Source organism: Strongylocentrotus purpuratus, unplaced genomic scaffold (assembly GCF_000002235.5).
Source record: "Strongylocentrotus purpuratus isolate Spur 01 unplaced genomic scaffold, Spur_5.0 spur5_contig_838, whole genome shotgun sequence".
Classification (NCBI taxonomy): Eukaryota; Metazoa; Echinodermata; class Echinoidea; order Camarodonta; family Strongylocentrotidae; genus Strongylocentrotus; species Strongylocentrotus purpuratus.
Window position 1 is genome coordinate 568,916 of NW_022145544.1, and position 13,567 is coordinate 582,482.

At 36.5% G+C, this 13,567-nt stretch overlaps 1 protein-coding gene across 2 annotated transcripts in view; it reads left to right on the forward strand.

Moving 5' to 3' along the window:
- Positions 1 to 8,430: 8,430 nt before the first annotated feature.
- The window catches only part of LOC753266 (protein MON2 homolog), a 65,225-nt gene continuing 60,088 nt past the window's right edge, over positions 8,431 to 13,567 (forward strand). For both annotated transcript variants that reach the window (XM_030986679.1, XM_030986686.1), the window contains exons 1-3: positions 8,431 to 8,578; positions 10,332 to 10,501; positions 11,291 to 11,354. In XM_030986679.1, the coding sequence (XP_030842539.1) occupies positions 10,397 to 10,501; positions 11,291 to 11,354 (169 nt within the window). In that variant the 5' untranslated portion in view covers positions 8,431 to 8,578; positions 10,332 to 10,396. The remainder of the gene's footprint in view (positions 8,579 to 10,331; positions 10,502 to 11,290; positions 11,355 to 13,567) is intronic.

Genomic DNA, 13,567 nt, shown 5'->3' on the forward strand with positions numbered 1-13,567 from the left:
GCTATTTCAACAAAGCTACATAAAATTTCAGGGGCAGAACCAGGCTAGGGTTAAAAACAGGGGGGGGGGGGGAGTCAATTCCGATAATCTCTGAAAAGCAACAACCAAAATGAGGGTTATCAGGTTTTGCAGGAGCCTTTGGGTTTGAAAATTTGAAAAAGGGACACAAATATTTATTTTTATTTAAAAATATGCCATAACCATTTTAAAGGGAGTAATGGGCAAATTGTGCATCTATTCCCCCCCCCCCTCACTGGTCATTAGAATTGTTATATCAAATCATAGATAATTATAAAAATGGTTTGATATAGCGAAGTGTAGCTGAAATAACGTTTTGTTCTCAGGATAAAACTACTGAAACAAATAGTTTTCAATCAATATTTTAATTACAAAAGCTTTTTATATTAAATACATGACTGAAGTTTATTTAAATCCATTTCACTTAATACTGGCCTTTCGTAAATAAATAAAACTCCATCACTACAATTTAGATATCCATCAAATGCATCATGAATCTGCAAGACACTGGTATTCAAGAGATAAAACACAATGTTTCAAGGACGCAATTAAATGGCAATGCCAAAGTGGCAGCCCCAGATTGAAAGAATACTGGTTTGAATTGCACAATTACAACAGGAAATTGCCATTTGAATTATTGATCGTTCAATTTATTGAGGGCTATTTAACAACAATTTTAAATGATCAGTTTTTGATTGAAGGGCATTCTTCAATGAAGTATTTTTAAATCCTTGCTCTTCTTGCTTGGGTCAGGATATTGGCTTGTCTTTTATCTAGGGTTTCCCAAGCAGAAATATCAAATTTGAAGTTGTAATATGTTTTTTTTAGTTCTCTTTTTCCAATATTATTTGAATCACTGTTCAGTTCAAAAAGTACTTTTGTTTAAAAGAGCTCTTGTTTGGTTTGCTAGAAAGCCAACAAATTTTTATGGTGTATTTTGTTTCAATGTATTTGTTTTCTGTCTGTTTAGTTTGCTTTTACTTTTGTGTCTTATTTTTTTGTTTTTGTTTATATCACAGCTCTTTTAGAGTGGACTAGAGCTGTTAACTGTTAACCATTTTTAAAGTATTACTATTAATGTATATATTTTCACTGGTTTGAATAATTGTCAATTTTTTATCATCCACTCATGATCAATGCAATTTTACAAAGCTAAGCTGAAAGAGGAAAATAAGAAATAAAAATAAAAATGTATTCAGACAAATCAACCACACTACACAGAGATCTGAAGTGGCCGAAAAAATGGCAAAGAATATATAGTGTACCTGTAAAATGATCTTGCAAAGTTGCAAGAGCAAATTTTATGACAAGTTTATGACGTCAATATTTGTCATTTTGTCACAAACTTCACAACTCGAGGGAGTCATAAATCATTTTAATCAAGCAAGGATATGGCTGAATTTGGACAGATAGGGATTTGTAAGAGTGTGAAATTAAGCTCTCTCTTTCTCTCTCCCTCTTTTTTTCTTTTTAATCATTTCCCCTCAGATAATTAATCATAACACTGCCTTAAAATTGAAATTTGACAGCTCTAGAATTGGAAGAACAATTCATATTCTGCTTATTCTCGACATACATGTACAAGTAAACCAGGTCATAATCTAAGGGCACAATACAATCAAATGCTATATTTATATTGGGGCCTTTACAACACTGACATACATAATATGAGATTCAATTAACAATTACTTTGAACCTATCCGTCAAATTCAATGATGGGTGACTGATATGTCACCTAATTTATGGTATTCCTAATGGAGTGCATGCACACTGTAAAGAACCTTAACCCATTGCGCACTGGAGCCCAGAGGATCCTGTGTATAAGTCTATGGGAAATACAAGAATTTATTGATCAACCGGTTAAAAGCTGTGCACAAAGTCTGCACAATGCAAACAAACAGCCCTGTAATGCGGGTCTCAACGCTCGACCTTAGCCAAGCAAACACGATGATGGAAGCTGAAATCGGTATAAAATTGAAGAGTGAAGTACATCAATCAATTAATGACATAAAAGGATGCATTAGACCACTGCAAGGATGCATTAGACCACTGCAAGTCTGAATACTGCACATTTAAGTTCAAGTCCATTGTTCCTAGCATCCTGTATACCTTCGCTCTGACATTTTTCATTAGCCGGATTAGAAGGAGGCAGGCAGTTTGGATCACAATTTTCTAAACAGTTTTTGATTACCGGTAATTAATAGTCAGACACTTATCGTAATGAGCTGAGCGCAGAAATTTTTAATCACATTTTAGCTGCTACAGCGGCTCCATATCTCGAGACATAGTGTTTCATATCTATTATAAAATGTAATTAATTAACCTGCAATATAGTGGTACCCATGCATGGGTGTCGATCCTTATTGTTGTGAATAGATCATCCCCCATGAACAATAGGCATCAATTACCGATCTTTGCCCATGGTGGTATCCATGTTGTTTGATCAACGTGCATACAAAATGACCTGCATTTCTAATGTCAAAATTATTTAAGTATTTACTAATTTTATCATCATTTTTATCATCATTATCTTTACCATGGTTGCCATCCTCATCCTCATACCATCAACATTAATTTACATTATTAACTAATGCTACAGAATGCCAAAAAATCTTTCATTTCCACCCCTACTGAGATGGTCAAGCTCTACAAATTTTAGAATATAGTCTGAATGTCATCCAATTTTCCGATTCATTGAACTAGCTATGATTGTTGACTTTACACTATGGTCTAGAGTAGCCTGACCAGACGCCGTGCGTAGCCCCGACGCCGTGCTTCGCTCGGGGATGTGTATATTTAGGTCTAGAGGGTCTATCAAATCTTACATAAAATAAATAACACAGTCAGCAATAAACAACAATTATCTCCAGGAAGAGCAGGCCTGCCCTATAGTCTAAAAAAAAAAAATCTTCAACTCACCTGAATCACTAAGCTAGCCCAAAACGAACACACCAGTTCCTTCAGGAATCTAACTCAACACAAAGCCTGAGCCACCCGGGTAGCATTTACCCTAATCCCGTTGGAAATGCAGTGACTTACAAGAAGCAAATGTTTATGTGTGTTGACCACCAGAGCGTGTGGGAATAAAATTAATGGGCGGAGCTCATCATTTATTATGATTCGATGATCATCGCTTGTCCTGGCCTTGTGTATGTCGCCATCTGCCGGCTGAGACATGATACGCGTTTGTAAAAATCCAATTATACACACGTACACGCGATAGAAAGATAAATAGATAGATAGATACATATATACATACATAAATTGATAGATAGCTAGCTTGATATAAAGATGGATAGAAAGTTACCTACATTGATAGTAGGAGGGGGGTACCAACAAAAACGGGCACTTTTTGGAGAAAAAAAAGGGGGCACCTACAAAGGAAAACATTTATTAAAAAAACATACACCATTTTTAGACATTGGTATATACCCTTACATCGTCATGATTGTTATTACACTACCAGGGATGACATCAATATTTGTTTTGTTTTGTATTTACGTGGTACAAAATACTGCTTTATAGCAAAATACTTTCCAGTGTGATGGTCTGAATGTTAGCTTTCGAGAGGGCAAAGCGAGCGAGCAAATTTGTGAGGTCCCAGTGCGAAACATTACATCTCTTAAAGAAGACAACAAAATAAACCTTGGTGAGTATTAAGCACAATCTAATGAAGAAAGACAATCAAGTTCTTTTATAATTAACATAACTATAACATCTACAAATGCGAGCGAGGGTAGCGAGCGAGCTCTAGAGAAAATTAAAGAAAAGGGGCTCTAAGTCGCCTTGAACTTTTGTTATGGGTGCATAATATGGAGAAAGGAAAAGTAGGCACTTATCAGAAGGGAAAAGGAGCTCGTGTCAAAGTAAAAAGGGCAATTATCAGAGGTTTAAAAATGCACTTCTTGCATATGAAAGGGGACACTCAACACTCAAAAGAGATGTAAAAAGGCACTTGTGAGAATGGAAATGAGGAATCTATTGAAGAAAAAGGGCACCTATCAGATTTTAAAGGGGTATCTATCAGATGTAAAAAAGGGCATTTCGAAAGGTGGAGGGGCTCATATAAAGAAGGAAAGGGGAACTTATCTGAAGGAAATATGGTACTTATTAGAAAGGAAAAGGGGCACGTGTTAAAATAAAAAGGGGCACTTATCAGAGGTCAAAAGTGGCATTTAAGAGAAAGGAAAGGATGTTCTTATTACGAAGGGAAAAGTGCACTTATTAAAAAGAGAAAAGGGCACGAGTCGAAGTAAAGGAAGGGCAAAATATCAAGTTGAAAAGGGGAAAAGAAGTACTCACCAGAGATGAAAAGAGAGGAGAAGGACAATTATTAGAGAAGGACAATTATTAGAAAAGAAAAGGGGCACTTGTCTTATGTTTTGATGTCACTACTTTTCTTCGATTTATTTTTTATTTTCAGTACCAATCACATCTTTAGAATTTTGTGACATAAAACATTGACATTATCTAATCATGCTTTGCAATATCACTTTGGGCACATTGAGTACAAATCACTAATAGTTTCATCTGCTTGTTCAAGTAACGTTGAATTTGTTTCAGAATCTGTCAAAAATCCATTTAAAATTTCATAATGAATACACAGGGGCGGATCTAGCTTTTTGCTAAGGGGGGGTTGACCAATAATGACGATGCGGAGCATCGTCCACGAGCCGCGAAGCGGCGAGCCGATTTTTTGGGGGGTGTTTATTTGAACCCCGTAAGTGATGTTTTCCTGGCATCTATTAACACAATGGAGACCATAAAAAGCAGTGCATGATAACGTCTTTTTAAATCAAGTAACAGTTAAATACACAGTTATATCCAGAGTTATCATGTATTGCTTGTCACTACACTCAGACCAGACTGATAAAAAAGTGAGCAACTTGAACAAGTAATCCAGGAAATGAGCAGCCCAGCTCAGCGTGCGTTGCCAGGTTAAATCTTCACAAAATCCCCACCCAAACGACACTTAAAATATCCCCAAAGTTGCCAAATTTTGACAGAGAAAATCCCCAAATTCGTTTTTCATAAAACTCAATATTATTTTCATTCCCAAATATTTATTTTTCATCCCCAAAGACTTCAACAATCCCCCAATTTTTTTTTTTTTTTTTAATGTGGGGATTTTGGGGATGAGAATCGGCAACGCTGGCCTAGCTTGTCACTTCGGCGGTGGCCCGTGTCCTCAAAAAAGCTGATGGGGGGGGGGGGGGGCAAGGGACTCTGTGACATTTGTTCGCCCAACCCCCCCCCCCTCCCCCCCCCCCCAAAAAAAAAAAAAAAAATAATAATAATAATAATAATAATAAATGAAATAAATACATAGAAATAGAATAAAATAAAATTACAAGTTTAAAAAAAAAGATAAGATTTAAAAAAATGGTCCCCGGATTTTTTTTTTTTTTTGGGGGGGGTTGCAACCCCCCCAACCCCCCCTCTAGATCTGCTTCTGATACAAACTTTTTGTTTGTGTGAGCTTCCACTTGCTGAGTTGTCGTAAAAGTCTGGAGAAAAGCTTGCCAGAACAACTTATATTTGTACTGATATAGGGGGTAAAATGTTCCTTGAGTATAATCGTAGATGGCAGTATTGTCCTAAAATGTGAAATACACGTCCAATTTACTCGGCATCTCGATCTGACAGATTTCTTGATATATGCCTATGGATTAATGGCAATGATGGAGGGCAATATGATTTTTTTTAAAGTACTCTCTAAAAAAATCGAGTGATCACGGACGTCACTCCTCTGGAGAGTGAAAATGTAGTGAAAATAGAGTGAACATTCACTTTTTTCTTCTTAGAGAGCACTCTAAAATCAATCGATTTTCACTCCTAAACAAGTGATCACGGACGTCACTCCCAAGAAAGTGAAATTAGAGTGAAAGTTCACTCTTTTTTTTTTAAGAGAGTAAGAGGTGAAAAAAAGCTAACCCAGTCAAGAAAAACATAATTTAAAGAAAAAGACAGATGAATACTCCTTATACACCAACGCTTTAGAAGAAGCAGTAGGTAATTCGTGGCTTGGCAGTCTTGATTGTCTTGAAATGGAGCATTCATATCCATGAGATTACCTGTCAGAATAAACTATAGATAGATAAAGAAAGAAATAACTGAATGAAGCCATATGCCCATGCTCGATTGTCTTTGTCGACCACGTGATTCTTCTCGGGATTGAAGACCAGCTAGGTGTAATTATAAAGCCCCTATATTGAATGTCTTCTACTTTCTTTGAATACTAATCTCGGATAATTACTCGTTATTGATCAGAGTTGAAAAGGGGCACTTATTACAAAAGGAAAATAGGCCTTTATCTGAGTAAAAAAAAGGGGCTTTTGGGGGATACTAAAAAAAGTGTGTGGGTGTAGGGGTTTAACGTGTCCCTTATCCCCCCCCCCCCTCCCGACAGCGCCTCCTCTGGATAAATGGCTTGAAAACCAGTCTATAGTCATTTACCATAACCAGGTTTTAAAAGCTTATATAATTTAAAAAAAAATAGATTGTTGTTAAAAGTTCTAGATGTACCACGTCAAAAAGCCTTTTCTTATCTTTAAAAAAAATCTTCTCAGTTGTACTTTCGATTGTCAATGGCAAGAAAACCAATCATCTTGCCGTATTAGCGAGAGCTTCCGTATAATAGAATTACGTTACTTTAAATCTGGATTGTTACTGGTACCAAGACTTATTTTCATGAGGTAATAATAATTGTACTGTTGCTCTTGTATGCCCCTTTTCAAGTAGTTGGATACACAATCATGGAAGAAGTGAAAGTGGCCTGCAATTGTCAGGATTCGATGTATCTCCCTTTTATTGAAGGGTAAAATACTGTCCTCTTGACTAGTACTGCTCTATTGACTTATTCTTTTTACACTTGTTTACCATTACAACATGTGCACTATATCACCACCACTATACGTATGTACAACTAGCACCAGGCGCGTACACAGGGGGGGGGGGGGGGGGGGGAGGGGTTGGGGGTTAAACCCCCCTTTGGTATTTTTACGTGTGTAAACCCCCCCCCCATCACCCCCTAACCCCCCTATTCCCATAGCTGACCTAAAAAGGTGACCTTACCCCCCCCCACCCCAACGGAGCCAAATGTCAAATTGTTCAAATTTCGAGACCCCCCCCCCCCGCTCATTCAGCGATCGGCTGAGTCGTTGCGATTTTTTTGGACCCCCCCCCCCCAAAAAAAAAGTGACCTCTTACCCCCCCCCCCCCCCCGCTTATTCAGCGGCTGGCTGAGTCGTTGCAAAATTTTCGGCACGATTTATAAATGTTAACCCCCCCCCCCCTTGAAAAAATCCTGCATACGCGCCTGACTAGCACCAGCAACGACACTACTACTATATCACTACCCTTACCATCTATTTTTTTAAAGCCCCTCTAAAGTGTTGGGATCCCCAAATTCACCAAAAATTTGATGTCAAATGTCATCATTTTAAGACACACTTCTGCAAAGATCTCCCCCCCCCCCCAAAAAAAGGGTTTGAAGACAAATATTGATAAATGAATACATAATTTGGGTTTTCTTTCACGCAGAAAAACTAAATTCAGTATTCTATCATCAAATTCGACTTCAAACACATTTGTTTTGAAAATCCTTGCAGAAATGTGTCTTAAATGACATTTTCTTTCACATTATGATACAATTTCAGTGAAATTTTGCCATCAAATTTGTGGGGCTCCCAACACTTTAGAGGGGCTTTAAATTGTTATAAATGGACTTGTTTCACTGTCATTGAACATTTTCCTTTTAATTTTGTTATACTGGCATCCAGTGTACAATTTCTCTTATAAAATCTATTCAATTTAATTAAATATGATTGCTGTTTGGCGATATCCTTTTAATGCATGAAGTCACTTTCTTCGTTCTATAGTTATTATTGAACTACAAGTCAATATGTCAATGTACATTATTATTTTGTATAACCTTATTTCATGTTTTCTTGTATTTTACTGCAAATATGACAATATAAGTCTCCGGACTTTTGCCTTATCCGTTTTTAAAAACAATAAAACCGAAATTTAATGGACTATTCAACAAAGTCGCTTAGTGGGCGTCAACTCTTAACAGGACACACCCCCGAACTCTTTACCACAGACGTGACCCAGCTGAGGGTCGATATCGGATCACACGGCCCTTCAATGAGGACTCAACGCTAGTCTTTTTTTGCAGTCCTGCTAGTATATCGACGGACAATGGTACATGTATATATCCAGGGAGTTGGAAATCCCTGGTATATCCATGCTAAAGAGAGAGGGTAACGAGCAACTACTACATTATTTTTGTTCTGTCTGATGGAAAGTTTGCAACTAAATAATATATTTCACAAACTTTAATGGGATGATTTCTGCCCGCCTTACATAACCCGTGTCAGAGTCTAAATTTGAGACTACAAGTGATTATGCGACATTGTGGGAACGAAAACAGTATGGCTGCCTCCACGAAGACTAAAAATCAACCTCAAATGAATAGTGGACGTTTAGCGTTATAGCAGGAGCTGAAGACGTGAATTATAGCAAGTACCTCAATTGTAGCAGTTCCCGCCTTCACCAAGTATGTATTATTTTGTTTGAAATTGTCGTAATGTGTAATCTAAATGCAGTCGAGTTGCTGACGGACTCGAACAGGTCAACGAGAAGATTACGTGTGCACTGTACTGTACTGGAGGCAGCTGGCTCACACTTGATGCATTGAAATTGAATGAAGGAACGTAACGGAGCCTCGCGCTTGTCAGCGCTGAACTGTCGGGGTGCTAGGATACTGGACAGTGGGAGTCTGTTGAGCTGAATTGGCACTTATGGACGAGATCTAGACTACTTAGTTTAAGAATTTAAGAAATCATGTTTTACATAGAATTAAAGAATAAAGTCTTTAAAGAGGCACCTAAGACAATTAAAAATAAAAATGTGATTCCCTTGATAATAAACTTGTAGTTTATAAGGCAAAGGAATTATCAATTTGTCCCCAGTAATCTATAGAGTAAAGGAGCCCGTTTTCGGCCACTTAAGACAAAATCCTATTTTTAGGACCCTTTACTTCCTATTTATTATCATTTTTTGTTCAAATCATGAAGCAAATATTATTATTATTATTTAAACAAAACAAGAATCCCGGAAAAAAAATCACGAATTGCCATGACAATATTCATTTCAATTTTCATTGTTTCGGAGTCAGTTTTCGGCATAGCGTACCAGTTTTCGGCCGCCTGTACAAAGTCAATAGGAAGCGGGCGCACGCGCCGTGCGTTTCCGCGCTGATCTATAGCACTAGCGGGCGGAGCAGATATCCCACGCCGGAGCTCCCCGGAGCTCGCCAGGCCGAAAACTAGTACTGTGGTGATCGGATATTGGAATCTGAATTAGACAGAGATATCGTGTGTGCGTTGCGGTGTGCGGCTGCATTGATTTAATACATGCGATGAGATACTTTTGAGCTTGCGACTAGCACAAAATCGGGCTCTAAATCTGAAAAATACTTGAAATAAAGCTCATTTTATGGTACCCATATTTCTTACAGACACGCGTAAGATACTCGATTTTTCAGATTCGGGTAGCGGGACCGCCGATTACATCGCTAAAATGTGATATTTTAGGATATATTTTTCATTGCAAATGTGGTTCTTCAGTGACACTGGCATGGTATGGTATGTGTGGGATATCATATGTGTTATGCTATTATGCGATGTATTTTAGAGTGATTTTACCTTGCATCCAACCAATCGGCCGAAAACTGGAGCTGGCCGATTACCGGCTCCTTTACTCTAGATCTAATTATAAAATCATGATTTTTAAAAATAGACCTAGGTAATTCCTTTTTATTTTATTGAACAGAATCACATTTCTTGGCGCCCAGTGTAAAAGTGAATTGGCGCCAAATTTGTTAAAAGTAGAAGGATGCCATTGCCATGTCGTATTTATTATTAGTTGTCAGACTCAGAGTGCCATGATCTACAGCTAATTGCTATGTTGTGTGAGTGCCAGATTTGTAAAGTAATTAATTATGTCCTTTTGATTTGCAGAATATGAAAAATTCACTCCCATGCATCAATCAAATACCCCATAGTAAACATTTAATTTCGAATTGAGGGGTGGGGCAACTGTTCCCTTTCATTACATGATCAAAGCCCTTGGCCCCAAATGCTTGTAAAAAATAACAGTTTTACCCATTCACCAGAAAAGGACATAAATAATTCCTTCATTTTGCGAATGCAATGATAATACTAATGCTCTGACATTTAATCCAAAAGTAGACATGCACATGTACATGTAGTGTCTCTAATTTTTCAATTTGTATTTGCTATCGACAGGATTATACATCAGCATAGAAAGAATCTGAAGCGATCGGACCAGGTACATGTGAAGAGCAGTCAAAATGACATCTGATTCAGCCATTGCAAAGAGGCTGGTGGATAACTTGCAGACTGATCTGAGAGCACTCTTCAATGAAACTAAGAGGAAATATCCACCTGTCAAAGAGGTACATTAAAGTCAATATCAGAATTTGCACTCTGTGTACTTTCTATTTTATTTTGTATGTTGATACAGGGCTCAAAATCAGCTGTTGTCCAGACGCTATTCAGCATCTAAAATCCTGCCAGGCAACCTTAAAATCCTGTCTCTGTTGCCTGAGAGGCAACTATAAAATTCACTAGTTTTTTTCTTGCTCCATGTCAATTTTGAGCAGATCGTGATACATGTTAATGATTACCAAAAGTTATGTTGCCCAGCTGACAACATGAATAATAAAGTGAGCAAGAGCTTGGTTTAATAACAGCTTACATCTTTGTCTGCAAATAAAATGATTTGCACATGGGAATGTATAGATCGAGTTTGTAATAAATACTATTCAGAGTTTCATAATTAGATGTTGAACTTGGGAGAAAGTAAATGGCTTCTTCCTATAAGTCTAGAGTTAGACATTGATCTAGCAAAGAGTGTTTGGACATGTGTAATTCTTTGTTTTGAAAAACCAAATTTATGTCAATAAAAGGAACACAAAGTCATCTTGATAATTGATGAACATTGCAATTAATTACATGATGATATATGCAAACGTACATACACTGTACTATGTGTAGAATATAACAAAGATGGAGATTGATAGCATCTTTAATTGTCTGTATCTATGTTCAAGTATATTTTTGATATTGTGTATTTACTCACTTGTTTTCTAACCCAGTTATTATATGCAGACAATTCTGTACACTGTATTATTTTTTTACACTGTTTTTCTTTTCTTATTTTCTTACTTCAAACTTTAAATTAGGCTGCAGAGGCAGACATCTTGAAGATCAGGACAATAGTTGCCAGAAGTAAAGATGTCATTCCTGGTAAGTTTTACAAAAATTACTCTACTGATTTATATTTTCTACAGTTCCATCATGAGCCAACTCATTGTTGCTCCTTCCTCTAACCTCTCCTTGCTCCTTTAAACTAAAGTAAAGAAAACATTTGTTGAAAAGTTCATTATAAACTTGTGAATTGAAGCAGTTTTTAGATATTTCCTTTTTTTCCTTTCTTCCTTTTTTTAAATTGTTGATCAAAAAATTCAACAAATTTGGTGACAGTGAATCATGCAGCCAAACATGTGTTAGTTTGCAAAGAGTTTGAAGGGCGTTGTTACATTGTTATTAATTTCTGGACCCTTTTTAATAAAACTTGTTATCAATATAAAGATACAATAATTGTTATAAGCTACTGAAATCCTTACATTTGATTGGCTATTGGCATATTTGTCAAAGTTCTGTGGCACTTGTTATTGATAACAAGTTTTACGAAACAGGACTCTGGTTCTGTATTGGTAGTAGAGCAGTGGTCTCGTAATCCGGTGACCCGGGTTCGAAACCAAGTCGATGAGCTAGTGCCCTTTAGTAAGGCATTAATCCTCATTACCAGGTCCCTCGGAGACGACCTAGAGCCGTCGGCCATCTGGTTGCTTACTTACAAGCATTTATGCTTTCTTAGCAGTCAGGTTAAATAACTACCATCACCATCACCATCAATTTCTTTTTGATAATAATGATTTGACAAGGACATTTAGTTTTCCATAGGACAGGTTTCTGCCATGATATTATGCTCAAGGTGCTCTTCATTTTTCAGAATGATCCTGAAAAGTTTTCTGAAACTAAAGCATAAATATAATTCATATTTTATCTTAAACTACATGTATATGACCAATCTTATATTAGGGGATGTTTCTTTTATTATGATTTAAGGGAAATGTTAAGAAAGAGGAGGGTTTTGAGAGCAACTTTGGAGTTACTGAGGGATAACACAAACAGAGAAATATTTGAAATACCCCGCTTTCCCACATTTGGCACATTCTTGTCAAAATACTATGTTTTTTTTTAGTACAGGTATATTGTGAACAATGGTAAAGTGTGCCCCACCCCCCCTCCCCCCCCCAAAAAAAATCATCCAAACAATGGGATATGTCATCTGTTATTATCTACACATGTATGTATGTGCCATATTTATTTACCATAAAGAGGAAGTAATACATGTACATGTACGTCTTCAAATGATATATTCATATGATGATTTTTCGCAAGTTTACCAAAATCTAGCATAACTGGATTTTGCATGTATTATTTTCAAAGCAATGGGGCTTGGTATGCCATCAATGTATCGTTTGAAAGCATATTTACATGTACCACAGTACCTCTATAATCTGATATATCTGAACAAGCCTTTACTCTGAATGTTTCATTTATTTTATCATAGGCTTTAAAAGTGGTGTAAAAGAAGTTGATTATGATTTGGTTTAATGAAGCATAAACATTATTTCTAGGAAGTTTGAGGGCTTATTCCTGAAGAATTTATAGTTTTATTGATTTGAAAAAAATATGGGTTGTGGTCAGTTGATAAAACTCTTGATGCTTAAATTTAATCCATGCACACAATATATACACAAACAGAAACCATGGTAGAACAAGATAAATGAACAAAAATAGTTATCATTATCATTATTTTTGCTGTTGTTCTATGATTATTATTATCATTGTTGCTGTTATTGTTTTGTATTATTATTGTTATTATTATATTTAATATTGATATTATCATTTATGAATTTTATTATTGTCATTGTTATTGTTGTTATTTTTAGTAGTAGTAGTAGTAGTAGTAACATTCATGTACAGTGTAATGCTTTTAGTATTTCTTATTCATATTTGTATTTCAGCTTCATGTTTATTTTTCTGTTTTACTTTAATGAGTTCAGAGCAGAGAAGATAATATTGATTTTATACAAAGCAATGATAGAAACCAATGTATCTTGATGAACAAATAAATCAAAAGGGTGCTTTGCAGAACAAGAAAGCAATTTAGGTAAAGATAATGTAAAAGCAGAAACTTTGGGCAAGCATAAACAACAAATTTGATGAGTTGGAGCTGCAGTATTGGAACTCCCCTACCTGTGATCTCCATCATATTACATGGATGGTGGTCGTTGATGTTCCGATTGCGGACATGACATGAATAATGCGAGAAGTAATTCAATCCCCTCCGTTGTACTCTGAGGTACCCTGTCTTCTGTGAGCATGAA